The 22,749-nt window shown below is 42.4% G+C and overlaps 1 protein-coding gene across 1 annotated transcript; it reads right to left on the reverse strand.

The window, feature by feature from the left end:
- Nucleotides 1-1,185: 1,185 nt before the first annotated feature.
- Nucleotides 1,186-21,431, reverse strand: LOC124050896 (dihydropyrimidinase-related protein 5-like). Its single transcript, XM_046373860.1, has 14 exons — nucleotides 21,173-21,431; nucleotides 14,120-14,234; nucleotides 12,817-12,966; nucleotides 8,107-8,265; nucleotides 6,852-7,031; nucleotides 6,539-6,607; nucleotides 6,179-6,223; nucleotides 6,015-6,090; nucleotides 5,759-5,915; nucleotides 5,488-5,629; nucleotides 4,812-4,954; nucleotides 4,519-4,726; nucleotides 3,526-3,709; nucleotides 1,186-3,414 (listed from the first exon to the last, which is right to left on the reverse strand). Exons 2-14 carry the CDS (start codon nucleotides 14,216-14,218, stop codon nucleotides 3,329-3,331), a joined length of 1,698 nt encoding a protein of 565 aa, XP_046229816.1. The 5' UTR covers nucleotides 14,219-14,234; nucleotides 21,173-21,431; the 3' UTR covers nucleotides 1,186-3,328.
- Between the last annotated feature and the right edge of the window lie 1,318 nt (nucleotides 21,432-22,749).

Consider the following 22,749-nt stretch of genomic DNA (forward strand, 5'->3'; position numbering starts at 1 on the left):
AAGGACATTTCATATATATATATTTATATTCATATTCATGGAAAGAATAATCATTCGTTAACGGCAAGTCATCTCTCTCCCAATTTGGTTATATTAACCGTGTTGCAGGGTTTACATTAAGAAGCTATTCCCCCTCCCTCATCTACTACATCTATACCTTTCAGAAATTCAATAAATGGCCCCCACACCTTTTCGAACATCTCCTGTTTCCTTCTTAATATAGGTTATCTTTTCCAAGGGAAAAACTGTCAGCATTTGTCTCACCCAATGTATGAAGTTTGGTCTGTCAGTCCTCTTCCAGACTATTGCAATTGTCTTTTTGGCTTGCAAGAAACACATACCAGTTATAAGCTGTTGATTCATGGTATACTTATGTCTCTTTGGATAAAGACCGAGAATAACAAGGACAGGGTCTATAGGAATGTTTTCGTGAATTAATTTCTCTACAGCATTTTTAACCTCTTCCCAAAGAGAATTAATCTTGCTACACTGCCACACACAGGGAAACAATGTCCCTTTAGCCTCATTGCATTTTATACAAATGTCTGGAATGTTTTCTTATATTCATATTCTCATGAGCCATTTATACTGTAGTAGTCTGAATCTTGTATTGATTGACTGGGTGTTATATCAGTCTCTAGGTCTTGACTCCGTACGTTTTGTTTATGATAAGAATTTTCAGTTGAGTTTGATACCAACAGATCAGGCATTCATGACACATGCACAGATCTGCATTTAATAAAATTATTGGCCTCATATTTCCACAACAATTGCTAGGTTTTCCAGGTTTTGGCAACAGTGTTATTAATGCTTCTGTCAGTGAATTTGGCAGTGAAATGCTTCTAAATACATTTCTAAAAGTGGTTTCAGTAGTTTAGATTTGGAAAGTCTATTGGGAGCCCATCGTGAGCAGGTGTATTACCAGCTTTCATGTCGTCAATAGCTCTATAGCTCAAAGAAATGTCATGAATGCATTCTGGGTGGACTTGAATAGGATCTTGGCTAAAATGCACACACTAATATGTTTCAGCTGCATCCTCATTTTCACCGTGGAGTTTTATACGTTAATGTGTCTTTTCTTATTGCTTCTGTTAGTTGATATTGAAAGTGTTAATCATTTGCTAAATTGTAATATGTGGGGATTTTAGAAACATCTGATACATACACATGGAAACAATGAAGAGGTTATTTTTCTCACTTTATTCTTTTGCCGTTACTTTTGTGGTAAGAAACAAGCAGCAACATACAGATTCAATAGGTTCACTGTCCAACACGACAAGAATCTACAAACACACACACAGCCACTGACCAGTCACAGTGCCTTCAAGACAAAACCATCAACAATAAAATAACGCCATTGTAGGTAATTGTAAAAAAATCAGCACCAGTTGTTGTGAACCTGTGGCGTTCAGGAGATAATATTTCACTCCTTCGTCTTCATGTGGTGCTCTTCATGCATGGAGTGGGTGTGGCACGAGTGATTCACATTGGCACATTTATTCTTTCAACGAAAAAAAAATACAAAGCAGACATCCTAAATATATAGTTCACAGACAAGAAAACGGGATGATGTATAAATATAATACTGCTAGGCAGGATTGAGACGTCATCAGGAAGTCGAGTGGGTCAGTGGTTTTCATCAGCCTGTGCAGCTCAATCTTCCTGCTCTGTGGAGACACACTTCTCTCATAGCAATCCCATTTTATTCTCCAATAGGAAATTTGCTTTCAAAATGCAGCCTGTGAGATGCTACTGAAATTGAGCAACACGATATAATTGCTTTCAGTTTCTTTCTGGGCCCTGTGTGCACACTTTGGTCCTCATCAAATGTGCTACTTGTTAAAGTGGTGTTGCCGCACTCTCATACAGCATATTCACTGTCAAATCCTGGCTCTTTAGCTAATATGTTTCATGAGCCAGCTGCTCGTGTTGTCTGCCGGGGCAGAAGGGCAGAGTACAATGGGTGTTTATCATTTATTGTGTGAGCTTTATTGCTGGAAACGGGGCTGTTGAAAGCACAGAGAGTGAACCAAAACACCAAAGTTGTGGGCAGTAAAACCATAATAATGAGCTGAAAGACAGTTTAACATTTTATTGAGCTGCTATTGATGATATATCATTTTTTCTTTATGTAAATGAGCTTGTTTATGCTAATTTGAATTGAATTAAATGCCTATGAGCAACTCCCACACAACAATTTAGCAGCTCCAACAGCTTCTGCTCTCTCCAGTGAATGAGAAGGCACTGCATTCACCTTTATTGATATAAATTACATCAAGCATTATTCTAATGTTCCGTATTGTCAGTAGCAAAGTCACAGAAAGCGTTTCCATTTTGTTATTCCTTAAGTGATCATTAAATCACGATCTCTTCCTCCTGCCTTTAAAAAACTGATCTGACTTCTCTCTTCAGTCTTCTAGCACTTTGACACCACATTTTCATGACAGAAGCGCCTACATTTAGCTGTTGTGGGTTCAGCACTGGGACCACAGTCATAGTCCCCGGTCAGCCCACAGACTAGTATGCTTCTGTAACTCAGTCTATAGAGCCTGCTACATCGCAGGTGAAGCAGGGATGTTTCTGGGATATGTGAGTGTTGTTTCAGTCAGAGACAGTGGAAATCTAAGGATGGATAAGATCGAGTCTGACTCTGTGTAGAGAGTGCAGCTGTGAGATCACACAGTGTTCGAAGCAGTTGGATTTCACCACCACACAGCACAGTTCATCCATTGGAAATAAAACCCGTTAGAGGAGCCCACAATGCGGCAGGAAGGCGAGCACAGTGGGCGTTAAAACACAAACAGAATCCACACACATCTTCAAATGAGTCTAAAGCTATGGTGTCTACAGTGTACTGTATGTTTGTGTGTGTGTGTGACAGGGTTATAATAGATATTTCACTGAATCCTATTTTTAAATAATTCAGTCGACATCAATTCATTTGAAACCATCAAAAACTGTACTGATTTTGATTTTTCACAGTTTGATTAGTTTGCACGGGATACGAGCAGGGTGAAAATGAGCAGGCTTTATCGGCGTTAGCATGATCAGCTTCAATTCGGCAAAACATTTTAAATTCACAGGTAGCCCTTCACTCTGGTGTGATTAATCAAGTCAGTCACTCTAATTGAGACATAAATTAGATTTGTAAGTCACTTTGACGGATCATTGATCATCAGTTGGATCTTCACAAATCACAGACACGCGCTTGAATTTATTTTCCCTTCTTAAGTTTAGTCCTGTGGTTGAAAATCAGTGCAGTTTTCCTGGTTGCTCAGATTTATACAAAACAAGGAGGGTTGGACGGGTGAAGCTCCAGCACCAGTGATTACCAGATACCACTGGAGCGACCACCAGGGGGGGCCAGGATCCGAGCCGAGGACCTCTTCGGGATGTGGTCGTCAACCTGAGAGCCTGAGGGAAAAACACATAATCTTCCTTTAGTTTGAGCACATAACAATCAACAAAGGGTTTTATTAGGGTTTTATTAAACAACTACAATGTTATTAGTCACATCCAGCATACCTGAGAGGCTGAAGGAGGACTCATGGAGGTCCCGGACTCCCTGGTGCATGCGAGTACCTTGGAAACTTTTGCTGGGCGTCTCTCCGTCTATGGGGCCCAAACCGAGCTCCTTCTTCATGGCGTTTGCCACCTTGGCCACATCACCGGAGTAGGGATCCCTGACGACCCCTTTATAAGCCTGAGCCTGAAACAGAGAGGGAAGAGGTGAAAAGTAAAGAATAAATACAGAACAAACACCAAGTGTGGAATGAACAGTCATCATCAAAAGCTGAGCTAAAACAGCTTCTTCACTACTGATTAACTTTTGGGAACATGAGCGCAAACTTTATCATCTGGCGTCCTTGGCTAGAGGGAGTATTAAGTAATAGATACAATAATAATAGTCCTGTCAATAACACTCTTATCATAAGCTGAACGAACAGATGATGTATTTGACCTGACAATCTCAACAGCAGACTAAACCTTTTACAGACTCTGTGCACCCATTTCTGTTGTAAAATACCCTCCAGGTTTAGATCAAACACAGCCAGAAAATGACAGCACTGCGAATATTAAATGTAACAATGATAATAAGCTATAGGAATACAAACATGGAAATTCTGGGATGAATAAATGACTTGACTTTGTACCCAACACACACATAAAGTTCAGAAACAGAAAGCACAGGGAAGTAATTCCCATAAGTTAGCAGTATGAACCATCTGGTACATCTAAAACAGACCAGAACCAAACCCTGCAGAGGCTGGCGGGAGGAGGTTTTAGCAAACAGCAGCGGCAGAAAAACATGTCAGAGTACTGAGACAGCAGGGGCATTAAATCCTTTATACAGACTGTCAAATCAGTGCTGTTAGACACAGTGTGATGGATGTGTTCGCAGAAGTGCAAAGTCAGCTGACCCAGCAGAGCTCTGGTGTGATGACACGACTACTTTTTGAGAAACTTTCAGTAACATAATTTGGAAGCACAGATGTGAAAGAATGAACGTGAGCACACCTTTTCTCTCTGGACCATCTTCTTGTAGAGGTAGTCAGGGAAGGTCCGCTGTGGGTAGAACTTTCCAGAGCCCTCGGCGCACATGAACACGCTGTTCTCGCACACCAAACGTCCTCGGCTGATGGTGACCAGGGGAACGCCGTGGCAGCGCATCCCCTCGTACAGGTTGAAGTCTCCGCCCTGCGCCTGAGTGCTCACAGAGATTGTCCTGCAGAGGGAACAGCCGGTTAATAACGGCGTGTTTGCCCCACACTAAATAAAGCAACATGTCTTTGTTTTGTCAATATGCCTGCCTCGTTGCATCTGGGTCCCAGACCACCACATCAGCGTCAGCCCCGGGGATGATACGACCCTTGCGTGGGTACAGGTTGTAGATCTTTGCAGCATTAGAGCTCGTCACTGCCACAAAACGATTCTCGTCCATTTTTCCTGTAACCTGCAAATACCAGCTCATTAAAAATGTAAAGGAAAATACAACTACAACATTCTAACACTGCTACAAAGTGTATCATTAATCTGTGATGTTTATAACATGTCAGAGGACACTTTAAAGAACAATTCTGTGGGGCTTGACTTGTTTGTTCAGGTGGCACTCATGTTTACAGTTTATTCTTTAAGGTTATAGTGGAGTAAAGTAGTAAATATAAGCCGGCACTAATACAAATAAACTGACATGGATACACAGACATGGATACATTGGTAGCACAAAAAAATTAAGCACTAAATACAAAGCTGAAGATGTCCATAGTCATACAGTGGCTGTTGTTTCTTCATAAAATCAAGACTTTCCAAAGCCAAAATGATCTATACTGAGCCATACTGTAAAAGCAGTTGCAGCCGAACTTTCTCCTCCGCAACAAACTGGACTAGTGATGGACATGGTCCCTCCTCCGTACTGTGCTAAATGACACACACAGACTTGCAAGCAGGTTTGTGTGTGTGTGTGGGTGTGTGTGTGGGTGGACGTACCACTCCCCTCTCCCAGATGACACTCATCCTGTCCTGGACTCCAGCCACTCCATGAGGGATCTTTGTGAAGTCCTCCTTGCCCAAAGCTCTCTGCTTGGTGCTAAACGGACGGTGCTCTGATGCCACGACACTCAGAGTGTCACTGGAACCAGAGGATACCTTAGTTGACTGTTTATTCTTTTAACCAGCAATACAAATCTAAATTATGGCTAATTATCGACCTCCAGTATGATATATAGTTGATGTCTGCATGTCTGTAATGAGCACATACTTGCCCAGCAGGCCCATGAGGTAGCCGGGTGTGTTGGGGTCGAGGCGGAGTGGAGGGACCACGACGTGGGCGGCAGCGTGAGCCCAGTCCTGGTGATAGTACTGCATCCCATTCAGCACCGCGTGAGCGACTGTGGTCTCTGCATGGACCACCTTACCTGCATGGACAGATCAGAAGAGGACAGTGGTGGATTACAAGAGGATATCATCACCACCGTCAAAATCTTAGTTAGCTAGTGTTTTTATTTGCAACTCGCCTTGCATCTTAGCAGCAGCAATCATATCTCCAGCAGACATGCTGGACACATTCACCAGGTATATTGGGCAGCGAGCCTGCAGTCACAAGTGCATTCATTTATTGGTCAGTACAGACACCTGCACGCAGACAGGATATTAAAGCTCTGGTTTTGTGTCTGCTTACCCTGTTGGCGATGGTGATAGCTCTGTGAGTGGCCTCAGACTCCAGCTGCATCCAGTGAGACAGAGGCAGAATCACAAGATGAGAAGTTTAAGAAGTGAGCAACAGACATTTAAATATAACTTCTATTCAAAGAAAACAGTAACCTTAACACCCATAAATTTATGTTTTACTATACTCAAGACACAAAAAGGGAAATAACTGAATAACTGAAAAAAAAACAATCAAATGATATATATAATATAAAAAAACGCAAATAGTAAAAAATAAAAAATCTAAAATGTTTTTGATTCACATAACTTGCAGGGATTAATAACATAAAATCACTGAGTGACATGAAATAAACCTCCGCTTTAAATTTACCTCCTCTGGTCGACTGATCTCAATACCCTCCGGTCCACTGATGCCCAAATCCAGAGCCTCTTTGGCACTCTAACAACACAAACATACACTTCAAAAAAAGCTCAACTTTGTAACTGTTTTGTCAGTATTTAAAATAAAACACACACACACAGATGTTCACAGCATCTAAAATGTTTCTACTCAGGAGTCCAAAACGACTAATGTCAAGCACACTGTTACAGTATCTGTTCTGTAACAACATACTGCTGTTAAAAGGAAAACATGGAGGAAGCGAAAACGTCTGTGGTTATTCGAGCATGTGCGGGACACGCACCTCTGCCACCAGCTCTCCGTTCTCGGCGTGGACGCGTGCGATGGCCCCGATGTCCTTACAGGTCTGCAGCGCCTGGTAGAGCTCAGAGTCCCTCAGCATCATCATGTCTTTGTAGGCCATGAACATCTGGAAGGAGTTCACCCCATGCTCCCTCACCAGGGTCTCCATCTCGTTATGCACCTGATCACGGGACAAAGGTCAGGGGTCAAGGGTCGCTTTTGAGGACTGTGAAAGTTTTGGATCGCATTGACAAAGGCAGACAGTGAAAAGCATAAGCCAGGGTGAATGAAGGTAAAGAGAAAAAGAGAAACTGTGTGTGTGTGTGTGTGTGTGTGTGTGTGTGCTATATGGGGCGTGAAATGAGCTTGGAGAGCAGCCAGAATGAGATCACATTGCATTCACATTAGTGAATATCACAATCCCACAGAGACACTCACCACACATAAAAATCCATGAAATTCAATCAGAATTCAGTAAACAGAAACTATACGGCGTTTAGCTGAGCAAATATTCAAACTAAACTGTAGGTAAAGGACTCATCAAAATTTAAATGAAGGAGAGCACTTTGTGACTTTGTCTACATGAAAGAAGCATTACAAATGCAGCCTCATCGCTCATTTAAAAGGCCATTAGACACTGAAGCCGACTCGATGCAGCACACGTGAACCACACTGTCATCAGGAAGGACGCACAGAATCAAAGCTACCAACTAAATCAGCTTCGGGTGAAAATTTCACGTTTTTGTTTGTTGAAAGTCTTGTTAAAAAAACTCTTCTCTGAAAATGACAATGCAGGTTTCATGTACAGACGCTTCCACAGCTGCAGTAACAATACTAAAGTAACAGAAATATTATGGCTGTCAGGGTGTTTTTCATGGCAATCATATTTATCTGCAGCCCTATTTGCCATTTCATCACATTTTCACAACAGCTAGATGAGACTACATATAATAAAATGTGGCACATGCACAAAGTCAGCAGATGATACGGCACAGACATTAAAGCCAAAGGCTGAACGAGGCATGTTGACTCATAAAATCAACCTAATGTGACCAGTGAGCATGTGTGTTAACCTAGTTCGTGTAAGCTTTAATCTAGGTCGTTACACATTTAACCCATAAATGAAAATGATTTGGCTGCTTTACTGTTCATTCAGAACAACAGATAAAAAGCTTGAGGAGCAAAATGACAAAGAATGATATTTGTTGAAAAAGCTGATTACACATCTTACATGTTGACTCCTCTCTGGGTCTCACCTTTGGTCCCCACCAAGTCACCCCGACATGCAGAGCGTAGTCGCAGCACGCCTTGGCGTCGGCCAGAGCTCGGCAGTTCTCATAAGCGTCCAGCAGGGAGCAGTGTTGTTCAGGCAGGACCAGAGCTATCACCATGGTGGTTCCCCCCATCAGAGCCGCCTGGGGAAAGGTTACGGGGGTGAGGAGAGGTGAGTTAGGGAGGATGGAAGGAGGCAGGGGAGAGAAAAGAGAGACTGATTAGGGCCGAGAACAATGATGCCGCTGTGAAGCACACAGACTCTGTTTGTCCTGAAACAATGAGCGATAGTCCTTCCTTATGAGCTGTTGTCTTATCATCATGAGGTCTATTAGTTACGAGTTGTATAAAGACTGATGCACAAAGACCAGCTTGGCTCCTCACAAACAAAACATCTGAGATTGAGTTAAATCCCGTTGAAAAGTTACAATGGGTGTAAAAAAAATCTAGCCTTTTCTATGACCCAGAAAATTGTTTCCTAATCAAAACAATTGATACGGATGAAATAAGCTTGTTCTTAAATAAAGTTAATTCTAGCTTCAATGCCTGACATAACTGAAAAACTAAGAGAAGAAGCATTTCATTTTGCTACATTTAGATGTTGATCCACTCCTTCAATGGAAACCTCTATAGATTTCAGTTATACGCAATCTTACAAAATTAGAGATTGGGGTTATTTTAAGAAAACATTAGGAAAGAGCACTTCAGAAGTGCAAGAACTTCTTTTGGAAAAAATCAAAAGCAGTTCTAATTTTTCTTAATCTGATGCCTGTTTTTCACAACAACCCCAAGAACAGGAAATATGAAAAGGAGAAGAAGAGGATGCGAGAGGAAATGACTGGCGAAGAAAAGACGAAAGCAGATCAAGTAACGGAGGAGAATGAGTGGAAAGATGGAGGAGAAAGATGACTGATGAAGTGAAGGAAGCGGTCTGCATCGACTTTGTCTCCGTCGACTGAATGGTACATGCACTTTCGTGTAGCCATGACAACAGATACTGCTCAGCCGTGCCTGTCGTACGTCCCCACCTTCCTCCTCCTCCTCCTCCTCCTCCTCTCTGCATCCAAAATTGCACCGACAGTCACCCACTTAATATCCTTAACAAGAGTCTGTGGATATTGTATGCATATTGCAATAATCATTTATGATACAGGATATCAACAGAGAGATAAAAACATGTAACACGGCCTGTCCCTGCACCACGCAGACTTTCTTCAGTTCATTTTCAGGTCACTTAAATAGGTGCTTACTACCCAGATAACATTCATTCTCAATTCATTCAACAATCCTTATTAAATATGAAAAGAACTAATTTATGTATCAGCATGGAGTCATTCCACCAGACTCCAGATGTGCTGCAGACAGGGGCGGGATCATCTGCATCTGAGTGACAACTCCGCCAGCCAACGAGCCACCAGGCTTCCCGTCACCATAGCAACCAATCCGACTCATCTGCAGCGTCAGCATCTAACGTCCCTGCATGCGCGTGTGCATGAAGAGTGTAGTGTCACTGATCACTGTCAGTGTGTGTGTGTGTGTGTGTGTGTGTGTGTGTGTCAGCAGGCATGGACACAGCTGGGGATTGTTGGATTTACACTGTCTGCCTGCATGGCCCTTAATTAAAATTTACTGCCTGTACACTTCTCAAAAACGAGGGCATGTGCAAGCAGGAAAGGAGAAAAAACGTAACGAAAGCGCTCAAGAGCGAAAGCCATGCGCACGTTTATGGTGTACTGAACTTTATAATTGTACATTTTCATCAGCGTGAGGGTTGCACAGACTTTTCTCTGTCTGCAGGACGAACTGCCTTTCATCCCGCACCGTTTCCTCTTTTTAGGCTGCATTTACAACTCCAGTCACCAAATAAACATCAAATAAACATCTAATTTTAGACTCTTCCAAATTGCAAATCTGCTAAAGAGGCCTAAGAAGTACCAAATCATTCATGACAGGCAGTTATTTTTCGTAAGACACAATCAGTCTGTGCTGTTGCTGACGAAACCCCTCATCCAACACAGTGCGAAAACCAGCCCAACCAGGCACTTTTTACACGTTTTCTACATCAGTTCACTTCGTTAACCTTTTCATCCAAATCCATCATTGCATCATTGCACAGACTGTGTATTTACCCTGATATAACACACTGCATCATCAGATCATCTATAAAGGTTTTAATCTAACAGCTCTTTTGTCAAGCCCCCCTCAGGTTCATTAAACGTATTACTGACTCTTGACAGCACGTTTAAAGTGGATGGTGACATATAAACCCCAAACAGTGTTTAAACATGAATCCCTCCCCACACAATTAAAGAGTCCTAACCCCTGCTGTGAAGATAATCCCCTAACAAGAAAGTAAAGCAGACAGACAAGATGGAGTGAGAGGGTAGAAATGTGCATCTGTCAGTATGTGTTGGTTTTGGCTACAGAATATCAAGTGCACACAAAACATCAGTGTGGTGTGATGTGGACAAAAAACTACTCAATAACAATCTTTATGACCAATCATAATTTACCAAGCCCAAAAACACTAAACTCTCCGATTTCTATCACTGTAGTTGAACAAAATGTCCAATCTGAAGCAGAGACATCACAATATTTTGGACATTTTATAGTAATGATTATTTGCAAAAATAAGCAAGAGATTAATTGTACAAGGAAATAATAATTAGATGCAGGCTGAGTTTCCACATAACGCAGTGAAATTAGTTATTTATTTTAACCAATGTGCACAGAAATTGGATGGGGAAAAAAAGCTACATTTACTGCATGCACGAGAGCGGGTGAGAGAGGGGGAGAAAGCGCGAGAGTGAGACATGACTGATCTGAGAGGATGAGAGGATCTCTGCATGTTGGAGTCTGGGAGAGGCTATCAGTGTCAGACAGATTACCAGTGCAGCTCTGTGATCAGCCGCTATCAGCACCTCTCACAGCTCACACCACAGCTGAACGCCTCACCTTCTTTCATCCCCCTCCTCACCCTCCTCCCCCTCCTCGTCTCCCTCTGCCTCTCCTGCCTGCACAGAAATTGAAAAGATGTCTGCAGTGTCTGCTCAGAGAGACACAGAGCCGGTCTGATAATATCGCACGTGAGTATTTGAATTGTGTATTTTGGAGTTTAAATGGTTTAAATGATGAATGATTCTTGGTGAGTATATTTGATTTGTTAGCATTAAGTATACCTGCAATTCCAGATGTGTAAACAGGTCTTTATCTAAACTGCATGTCCTTTCTTTCAAATTTCTAACAGTCGAGCTTCTTATATAAATCGCCCTCCTGCTGCAAGTCAGTGTGAGCCTGAACCAGAGGGGAGAAGTGGGTGAGACAGAAGGGGGTGAAGCAGAGGAAACAGAAGGGAGGGGAGGATGGAAGAAAAGCATGAGAGTGAGCAGACTGTTACAAAAAGATGGGAGGGAGGGGAAGAGGATGAGGAGGGAAATAGTTTTTGGGGTTCACAATTACAATTGGACATGAACCGCCATCTCAGTGGTCGTGGTCATGTGCGAGCACACACACATTTTCTCCCTCTGATTCACACACTGAAAGCATGGGGTTAGTTGCTATAGCAGCGAGGTCAGCGATGTGGCGTTCGGCCGATGGGGGGGTTGCTGGGGTAAAGCTGCCATAAGGACGATTCAGTCCCCGCTAGATTCCCCTCACCCCACTTCAGCTGAAATTCTACTAGACTCAGACTTCATTTCACTGACATCCAGCGCCGCAAAGTCACTGCAGTTAATATCGTTTGTCGTTAAGTCTTCCATACTGGAAGTGTTTTTGAAGAAGAACACTAGAAATGCTTCCCCAAGCATTCAATGGTTCTGTTCTGACTGCATGGAAGGCCGCATACTGTGCACATGTATATTAATACACCCTCGCACTTAGGTGTCAGTTCATACACAAACACATACATACTGTGTGTAACCATGTTTATCTAACTACTTAGCATCAAAATTTTCAATATTAGAGACTGTAATATAAAAAATAAACTTCAACAACAAAAAGCCAACTTGACAATTCAACTTGATACGTGATAATAGTAATAATAACTATACATAATTATAGATCTTCTATAATACTCAAACATACACACACAGGTTTAACTTGCAGAGAAAAAAATTACCTTATTTTACTATCTCACTACCTTACAAATCTGAACGACTGCCACGCCTTTGTGCACCCATGACCCCCAGTGATAAAAATCCGTCAGGAAACAAGAACAAAAACAGTTCACAACGTCCTCCAACAATTAACGCTGCAGGCAACCCTTACACTCCCTCTTTTGAATTTCTAAATCTCCTAATTTTTAAATCATCCCCTCGGCTCTGAGTCCCAGGAGGGATCAACGCAAAACATGCAGAGCATCCACACTAAAACACGCTGGTGGAACTGAACTAATAAACCCAGTGAACCAGCATGAATGAAGACTGAACAGCTGTGTGTGAGTGTGTAAAAAGAGAAGTCCTTGCTTTCAACCAGAAACTTGTGACGGCTGTTTCTGGGTTTACTTCCTACGGGACCAGCGTGAGAACATGTGTGGTCATTAGTTTTGATGAACACAACAAGCTAAAAGTGAGGATTTGCATATAGACAAGACAGAGAGAGAGTGTGTCTGACATACTGGACGAGCTGAGTCACGATCCTGAGCGTGTGTGTGTGAGTGTGTGTGTGTGTGTGCATGTGTGTGTGAGTGTGGGCACCTTGGTTCCACTGTAGAAGTCATCCTGAATGCTTGCATTCATGAAAGTCTCCTGCAGATGCACACTGGTGTCTATTCCGCCCGGCAACACCAGCTTTCCAGAGGCGTCAATCACCTTAGCTCCACCTGGTATCATCAGCTCCTTTCCCACCTGCCACAGAACAAGAGCACACAAATCACATAACTTTATTAACATGTGCTTTGTCTTCTCTGGTTCAAAAGTTTTATGTAGCACATTACACCACAAAATACATTTCAGTATGTACTGGACAAAATGCCATTAATCACCTGGCCAGGATGAATCTTCACAACTTTTGTCAACCCTTAACTTTCATCCAGTGCCACCACCAGGTCAAAAAATTTCATTTATGACCAAATACCTGCGCAACTAATGACATTCACATCAGCCTCTGCTGTTCACGTTAAACTAAAATGGTGAATATTGTAAACGTTGTCACTGCTTAACATCAGCATGTTAGCTTTGTCACTGTGTGCATGTTGGCTTGCTGACACTTGCATTAGTTTTAGAGCCGCTAACACGGCTCTAAACTATCAGGTGACCATACCACCCTTATTCATCATCTGTCTGAATTTATTTTTAACTGTACAGTCACTCACTTCAGCTGCTAACAGCCTATAGCTTATCCTACATGCCTGAATAATAATTGCTAACAGCAAAGACAGCACCAACCCATACAGCACAAACAACACACACACATACAGCACTCTGCAAGTGGGCAGGAGTATCAGCGAGCTGGAAGGGAAATTACACTCTGCTCTGCTCCGCATTGTAGTGTACTTAGGACCCACCCTCGCTTGATAGCCGGACGACACACACTGACACGATCCTCTCATCGATGCTGTCGTTGTTATGGAATCAAGAATTTCAAAGTGTACAAGCTCAGCGTGTTGTTTCAATCGGAGCACAGTTGAGCTTTCCAGGTTTCTGAGTCAAACGCATCGTCTTCACATAAACCGAGGCTTATTTCCATGACAACGCTCTGTGAGAGCTAATTTTAGCCTTCAGTATCATCACGCAGAGCCACAGAGTTCACGGCGTGGTTCATTCTCCACATACTCTCTTAATGCAAAATGAGTCACCAACAGCTGAGGATGCAAGTGGACAATGAATGTCAATCAAAGTGTGTGCTTGTGTGTGTGTGCGTGTGCGTGTGTGTGTGTGCATGACAAACAGAGAAATCTGTCATGAGAGATAAAGGATGCAGCCTATGTTTTCATGTGCTTCCTGTGTGATGCTGAGTAACAACGCATTTGTACAGTATGTGTAAGTAAACGCAGCCTACCTGCTGAATGATGCCGTTCTCAATGTAGACATCTGCTTCCTGGGTAAAGTCATCATTGACCACCTTCCCTCCCTTGATGAGGATACGCATCGACCCCATGTCGGCAGCAACAGTCCTGCCAGAGGAAGAGAGAAGACATTTGACATCAACATTACATCACAAAGGCGTAGATCACAGGCCGAGAAACAAAAAGGGAAATAAACAAGAAAGTGCTGCTGCATGACTCAACTGGCATGTTTGGCAGCCCATCTGTAAACCAACACCGTCTAATGTTTCTGTGCACAAATGCATTGCACCGCAAAGTAAACGGAATGCTACACACTTTCATACAGACTGAGCCTGAAAAAGTGTGCATTTCTTTGAAAGGAGAAGGAGACCACAATTGCTTAGCCAATAGGAACAGTTCCGGTCATCACTGAGAAACAGGAATAATTGAAATCTAATCATCACCTTGTGTCAAGCCAGGTAAAGAAAAGCAGTCCTGATAGAGTGGGAAAGAAGGAAAATGTTTTAGCTCTTCTTTTAGCTCAGCCGTAATCACCTTGTCCTTTAATCACTGTAAAACAGATTAGTATGATGCTCACAATCATCCAAAAGCACCAGTCTGCTCTTCTTCTACTTTCTGCTGAGTTACATACTTACACACAGTCTTTTTGTTTTGGGAGACAGAAATCTTCCTCCAAGCTTTGAATGTGTCATCTTGGTCTATGAAATATTAAGAGGCGAGCAGTAGATCTATAATTTACAAATCTATTACAGTATCTGTGGGAATATGACAGACTGTCAGAGTACTGCATGGACTGAAGGAAAGTAGAGGCTTCTTTAAGTATAACTGCTTCTCTTATCAGCTTTATGAATAAACCCCTGGTTTTACAGTAACAATATCGACACCATTTTGGAATTTCCCTTCTAAAGATTGGTGACAAGTAATCAAATATGACGTCTGTTTTTAGTGGACAGGTTGGATATGCTCAAAAGAACACAAGGATTTGCTGTATGTGATAGCAAACAGGACATTTTGGGGCTTTGGACTGTTACAGACACCATCTTGTCCTTTAGAAAATCCAAATTATGATATTTTATAAATTTTATAAATCATCAGATTAAACAATAACAAACAATAATGATTACAGCCGTGTTTCCTACACATACACAGTAAGGTAAATTTTAATGATCTTGCACGGCTTTTGTTTGAAAAACATAGATCTAATTAACCTAATTTCAGGCATGTCTACCACAGTAGTATTTGTGATCATTTCATGTCCCAGCCCCCTCTTTTACGAGAGATAATTGTAACTTCTGGCAATGGTAATTTCAGGTTGTTTTAGGCACAGCACATTTTACACTCATTTCATGTGCTTGTGAATTTTTCATATTGGACCGGTGGAGCCTACGCAGGTTCCTGATGTTTAATCTTTTAAAGTCTTACACATTGTATAATAAAGCTGTTGTGGTTTGGGAGACAGTTTGCAACACCGTCTGCTTATTGGGAGAGATTTTACTTTGGATGAGCAAAGTTTTTAAATTGGAGCGCTGAGAATGATCAGCTTCACCTCCAAATTGCTGCACCAAATAAAATAAAATTTGAATGACTGTGACATACGTAGTAAATGCATAGATTTGTAGGATGTGTGTTTGTTTAAATATCTTCATGTTTCAAAGTACACTGTACACAAAAAGCATATTTTCACCACACAGACTTTACCAGGCGTCGAGAGATCAACAAACTGAAACGTCTACAAACATCCCTCTGTGTGTTTGTGTGTATTCTGCATGGCTGGCTGTACGCAATGTGTTTGATGGCAGGATACAATAGCCTCCCAGTCACACAGAATCAACTCAAAGAGATGGAGGAGAATAGAGAGAGGAAGAGAGCAGAGACGAATGGAGCGACAGGAGATGAAAGAGAACAGTGAACAGAATAATGAGGAGAGAAAAAAACATCTACAGCCTCAAATTTATACCTCGAACAGATGAGGCATAACAATCTCCTGCAGGATCAATAAAGTTCTTATCTTATCTCATCTTAAAGTAGAAGTTCTGGTTTTCCTGTTGGCCAACTTACTTTTGAAGCAGCATACACATAAAGCAGATAGCAAAATATGGCACATATACCTGCTGGATTGATGGCTATTACTCCGGTGTGATAGCAGAGTGACAAGCTCTAGATACAGAAGTGTGGGTAAGGATCAATTTCAGAGCGATTTCTGAGACCATGCGATCATTAAAAATGAAAAGAATAAAGTATTGTGATATCTGGTTTCCACAAGCCTATTCTGTAAGTGCTAAAGAGAAGCCATCTGGCACCGGGTCAAACTCCAGCTGAGCTCAGAAAAGAAGGGCTGACAGAAAAAGAGAGAGGAAGCGGAACAAGGAGGGCAATGAGATGAGTCCACTGGGGGAGTACAAGGGAGAAGACAGTGATCGTGGTAAACATGGTGATGGCAGAGTAGTATGGAAAGTAGTGCCCTAAAGGCCTGACAGCCAGAATAAAAGATTGGTTTCCCAGGAGATGAGAACTGGAGTGCTTTCAGTGGAAAGCCTCCAAAGACACACACATGCACACACACAAACAACTGCATGCCACGGTATGGTGCAGCATACTAAAACACCAAGCACACTAAAACCAAGATTTTATCATTAAAAAAATGAATACAATGAGGGGATTGTGGGTTGTAGGCTAACATTCACGTACGGATGCCGCTGCCACCAAATTACTCACTCACCTGCAAGAAAGTCTATCAACTTAATCTGTGGGTTACATAAAACACTTAGAATGTTTCCTAACCATTTTTTCAGAAAATTACATGGAAGTTCATCTTTATCACTTATGTAGAACACGTTTATAGCAAAAACAACTGACACGTGCCTCAGACGATACACTCATAAAGTGCGTGTTTGTGCTAACACTTTCATTCGCACCCCAAAGCCGTCACGTCACAAATTTCACCACACTACAAGAGGAATTTCGAAGGAGTGACAGACAGAGAAAAGTGGACACTGAGAGCATCATGTCTGCATGAAATCCTGGCCTTTGTTGCTGATGTTTAAAGGCTGAAGCTGCTGTTGTCACTATTTTCCAGTCGGCTCCGTCCAAACCCACACAGCTGACTGAGTGTGTGTGGGAACGGGAACGCTGACTAAACAGACCTCAGCAGCAGACACTGAGAGCCCTGTGTGTCTGTAAGGACCAAAAAAGTCCAAGGAAATTAAAGTCCGCTTATATAATTGACATTCTGGAGACAGACAGTGACACCTTTCATACTCACAAACGCACACAGTGAGCCCGCAAGCTGCTCAAAGGAAAGGAGACTTAAAAGTCACAGTGTCCACTGTATGTGGCCGAACATCGACTGTACTTTTGGTGTGTCAGGGACTGTTGGCTCTGATCAGCACTCATCAGTGGCACATTCATCATGATAAACCAGCATTAGACACGGTGTGAGCTGTCTGACTGGCTGTCCAGCCGTGTGAATCGGTGATTTCATCTGCTGTGTTGTTCCTTTTCACTAAATACTCAATTTTTCGTTTTTTGGATTCAAAACAGATTTTTTTTTTTTTTTTTGCTGAAGAACTGGGACAAAAAAATCAAAGTGATGCGAGCTGACTTGAGCAGTGATGTGACACGATGTAACCGAGGAGACGCTACAGGACATCAGGCAACGTGAGATGTTACAAGGTGCGATGATGCGATGTGACGTGAGGCGACACGAGGCTTTGTGAGGCGACGCCAGGAGTGGACCGTCGACCTTTGTCTGTCGGCTACTTCTCTGGGTCAGCTTGGCGTGTCAGTCCACTATAGTGACAGTAGTGTTTGCACGGCCTCATTAAAAGCATCCAAAAACTGTGTTTGTGCTTATTTTCTGCTGTGTCATAGCAGTTATGAAAGATGACCAGAGAGAGACAGACAGACAAACATGCAGACAGACAGACAGTGCCACAGCAGACAGCATTTCTCACTCACCCTGTGATCAGCTGCTTCAACGCACACACACACACACACACACACACACACACACTATGCTTACAACTGCACGAGAGACACACACTCACTTCTGTCCTCTCTTGAGGCAGACACACTTTTTTTAACGGGAGTGTTAATTAATAATAAATAAGAAGCAGCGGGCAGATTTAGTCCAGACTCACTGAGTCACATCGTCACAACGTCAGACACGTTTTCATAGCAACATGACTATACCAGACATGCAGCCATTTCACGGTTTGCAATGAAAACCCTGCATGCTAGTCTTTCAGGAATGAGGAGCTGCTGCATCACAAACAAACAAACTACACTAATAAAGTAAAGAATTATAAGGATGTCTAAATCTTAGCAGAGGAGGATGCACAATCAGAAACAGGATGAAGACTAAAACCTTCAGCTTGCAACGCAGGAAAGCCAAATCTATTTGGAGAGAAAAGGCTTGCATGTTTGCAGTTGAAATGTGACATAGAAGCTGCTGACATCCTCAGATGTCCTCTTTCTGGGCAAGTGCAGGCTACATGTGTGGTACAAAGATGTGTGTGTGTGTGTGTGTGTGTGTGTGTGTGTGTGTGTGTGTGTGTGTGTGTTGATGCGTGCTGCAAGTGAGAAGGAAGGAACGGACAGCTGCCGACTCCTGCTTGATCCTGAGAGTGAGAGCCACAGGGACAAACGGTGTACAGTGTGTGTCTGTATGCACGAGTCAGAGAGTGTGTGTTACCTTGAACATGTGTCAGCCTGTGTGTGTGTGTGTGACTGTGTGTGTGAACAGCTGAGCTATTTTAAAAGCCAGAACAAACGTGCATCAGACATTACAACCAATTGGAGTTAAAAATAACCATTAAACACACACACACACACACACACACACACACACACCCACACAGACACACACACACAGATGCAGGATGAGGTTTGAAGAGCTGTGGGTGCTACTGGAGGTTCATGGATGAATAAGCCATTAGTGAATCACATACAGATAAACAGACAATAACAATAGCGGTCACATAACTAACTAGGCCATCACTCAGAGGATTAGGGGCATCTCTGTCTCTCCATCACTCTCATCATGTTGTAACTGTGTGAAAGACATTCAGGTGTATCACCTTTCGATTAATCCGCCTCTTTTTCTCTTCGTACACTCCACTCTCCTCTGTTTCAGGCCAGCTTTCCTCCTGGGCGCCAGCAGGCCAAATATGAACTTTTCAGACATTCAGATTTGTAGTGGGTGCATTCCTGCTCCTTGGAGGATGACTCCATTTTAATTTTAAATGACCTGAGAATGTTTTCTTCAGCATCAAAGTGCCTCCAAAAAGTGGATGAAAGATGGTCTGAAACTCCTTCCAGTCCAGCATCTGAACTGAATTGCCTACGTCTGACAACTTCTGCAATTTGGGAAACCGGCCGACCAACAGGCTCACCTCAAGCAGTGAATGACCTCTCTTTTTCATTCTTCATACAACTACTTCAGTCACTTTTCACAGAGTACAACACCACAAGTCGACATTTGACCCATTCACTGTCTCGTTCTTGTTGTCAGAACGAATGTTGTTGACACACCTTCAGACATGGTCAAACATCATGCAGTCTTAAAATCCCAGGATGCCAAACAAATATGGCAGCAGGATCAACCCACTAATTTCTCACTGACTGAAATATATAACTTTCAATATCCTATGTGGTTTGAAAAAGGTGGTCAGTGCAACAGACAGCCTATAGACAAAAGAGAGGAACTAATTGATTGGTTAAGTATAAGCGTGCATCCATCTATTATGTAAACCTCTCATTCCCTTCTTGTACTGTCCACTCTCACCTAAAGACAGCCTGGAGTCTCCATTACAGGAGCCTGACCTGCAATGTCTGTGGACTGTGGGAGGAAACCCACACAGAAAGGCCAGAAGGTCGAATCCAGAAACCTCCGTTCTCACTGGGTCAATGTGCTGCCCGTATATCAAATAACCCTGCATATTCTCTAATTGCAATGTCTTAGGCGTGAGGAGTTGCTTTCTCTTCTGCTTCGTTGCAAATTGGTGGTGGTGTGCATCCATATTTGTTTTAACTTGTGCCGACTGATAGATAATGCAGCTATTCTAAATTATATGAGACAGCAGAACAGATGCAACCCTAATGGAACATACCATATGTATGCAAACAGGTTACATCAGCTGATTGGGATGCTTTCTTAATGTATTCCACTCACTGTGCTGCACTGAGGACCTCAAAGCACAAGCTTGAGGAAGCTAAAACCAAACGATGAAGGCTTCGACACCCACCGATCCACAAAACCAGAGCTGCAAGTCTGCATGCACAACCCCTCAATACAGGATTCGACAGAAAAGGAAGTAAAACAGCAGACCAAATCACCTGTTCAGTTCACATTAGGTTTCAGCCACACACACACACACACACACACACACACACACACACACACACACCAGCAGGCTCGTTTGTATGCATGACGACTCCAGACTTCATCATCATCACCACTGTGACTCAATATATTTAGCGGTACAGACAATAACCTATAAGCGAATAACAGACTTACATAACGACCAACACACACACACACACACACACACACACACGCACGCACCCCACACAAAGCCTTATTGCACTAATGGCACGCCAAATACACACACACACACACACATATTTCACCCATGTTTCGTCTCCCAAAGGCACACAATGCTAGCTTGCAAAATACGACCAATCTACTCATTTTACTCGGAATTTATTTGAAAAAGAAACAATTTCATTCAGGTCAGCAAAGAAAAGGCTCACACTGATTAATTCCCATTCACACGTAAGCCGAGAATTACATCGTTCTGTGGCTGAAAATCTGAAATAAGATACAGAGAAACAAAAGGTCTGGAAATCTCTGATATTAAGCTAACGTTAACGTACCAAGAGGGGAAAAGACGGATATTAACGCAAGAACGTTAACGTCATACGAGCTATAACAAAGATTTTAACGGTGTAATAAACAACACTGACGGTTAATTCTTGCCATTCTTGTCAAGCGCAAAAAAAAGACCTACGGCTGATTTCTTTAAGAATATTTTTTAGCTTCTTACCCTTTTAATGCCAGATTCCCAGATCCTCCTCAGCAGGAGCGTCTCTCCTTTGCCCAGCACTGGCCGAGTGCGCGAGGACAGCTGGCACAGCGCTAGCCGCAGATGCTTCAATGCCGATAGTCGGTGGGCAGCCAATCAGGAGCGGTTCGAACCTGAGCAACGGGAAAATCGACCAATAGAAGGCGAGAGATGTCCATCGAAGGGGTCTCCTCTTCAGTAGACAGGGGCGTGTCTCCAGCCTCCGGAGACGTATGTTGCCTTAATGTGCTGACGGAAATTTTGTTGTTAGCACCTGATGTGCTGACAAACCAACTGAATACCTAGAATTTTTTTGTCTAAGAATTAGGAATTGATAATATTTTTAATGATAAAATCTATTATCTTTTAATTTGATGCCATGTCTAATTTATTTATTTCGTCTTTATATGTTTTATTCTATTCATTTATTCTATTCTGTCTTGTGCTGTTTCTCAGTTTGACAGGATTCACAAAAAATGTACTCTGTGAGTTATATAAAAAAAAATACACGAAGCGCTGTCACTCACAGGTTAAAGAAAAAAACAAATTTTATCCCAGGTAGTTAAAATTAGTTGAACACATCCTCCAATTAGCCCTGCACTTAACAACAGAAAACATTATTCTAGTCCTCAATACTTAATTTTCCAAAAACGTAAACTGATAAAAACATCAATCAGCCTACACCCCAGCTGAAAACAGGCGCATATTCTGCTCTGATTGAACTACAACACAAAAAAGAAAAGCTCTCGAGTCAAAGCATGCAGTTTGGTATAATTTAAGACCAGGGGTACTTGAATGCAGCGCTTCCACTCAAAAAAGCTGACAAGGAGCACTTGAAGGCGACAATATGGGACTGAAGGACCACAGTATGGAGCCAGACGCTCTTCCTTGGCAGCATGGCTGACTGGTGCTGTGGTGGGAATTAAGGAGGTTTGGTACGGGTGTCAAATGACAAATAATGTATTACCTGTCTGTCTGACCTGACTGCAGATGAACTTTCACAGCATGTCTGGAGCAACATTACAGCTGATGGTTTACCTACTCACATTTATCATAAATAATTTATGTGTAGGTTACAGGACTATCAGCCTGTAGGGAACAGGCAACAGGCGGCGTGGTGTGATTTTAGTATTGACTATGCTAGTTATTTTTGGTTCAAGACCAATTTGGACCACGGCGTGATTAATAATGAACATTTACACCCTGACTTAATCCATCATAAGGCTGGTGGGGCTTGCTGACACTGACACAGTTTCAGTCTTCAACATGCTTTTAGCTGAATATGATTTGGGTTCGGTCGCAGACTTTCCTGCTCCACAAAACTCCACGAAGAGGTGAAACAGAAATGCTTCTTGTGAATGAAAGGGCCCTTTGCTTTTAGCAAAAATGTGAGGATGCTTCCATCATCCATTAGTGCTGCTTAAAATCACTGTGTCACCACTGATGTTGTGACATTTCTAAGCAGTGTGGTAAAAGAGGAATTTGTGACATGACATTTTTTAACCCATTTCAGCCCATTCACCTTCTTTTAACATGCATCGTAACCGTAAAGCCAACAG

This window comes from Scatophagus argus, chromosome 19 (assembly GCF_020382885.2).
Source record: "Scatophagus argus isolate fScaArg1 chromosome 19, fScaArg1.pri, whole genome shotgun sequence".
In the NCBI taxonomy this organism is placed as follows: Eukaryota; Metazoa; Chordata; class Actinopteri; family Scatophagidae; genus Scatophagus; species Scatophagus argus.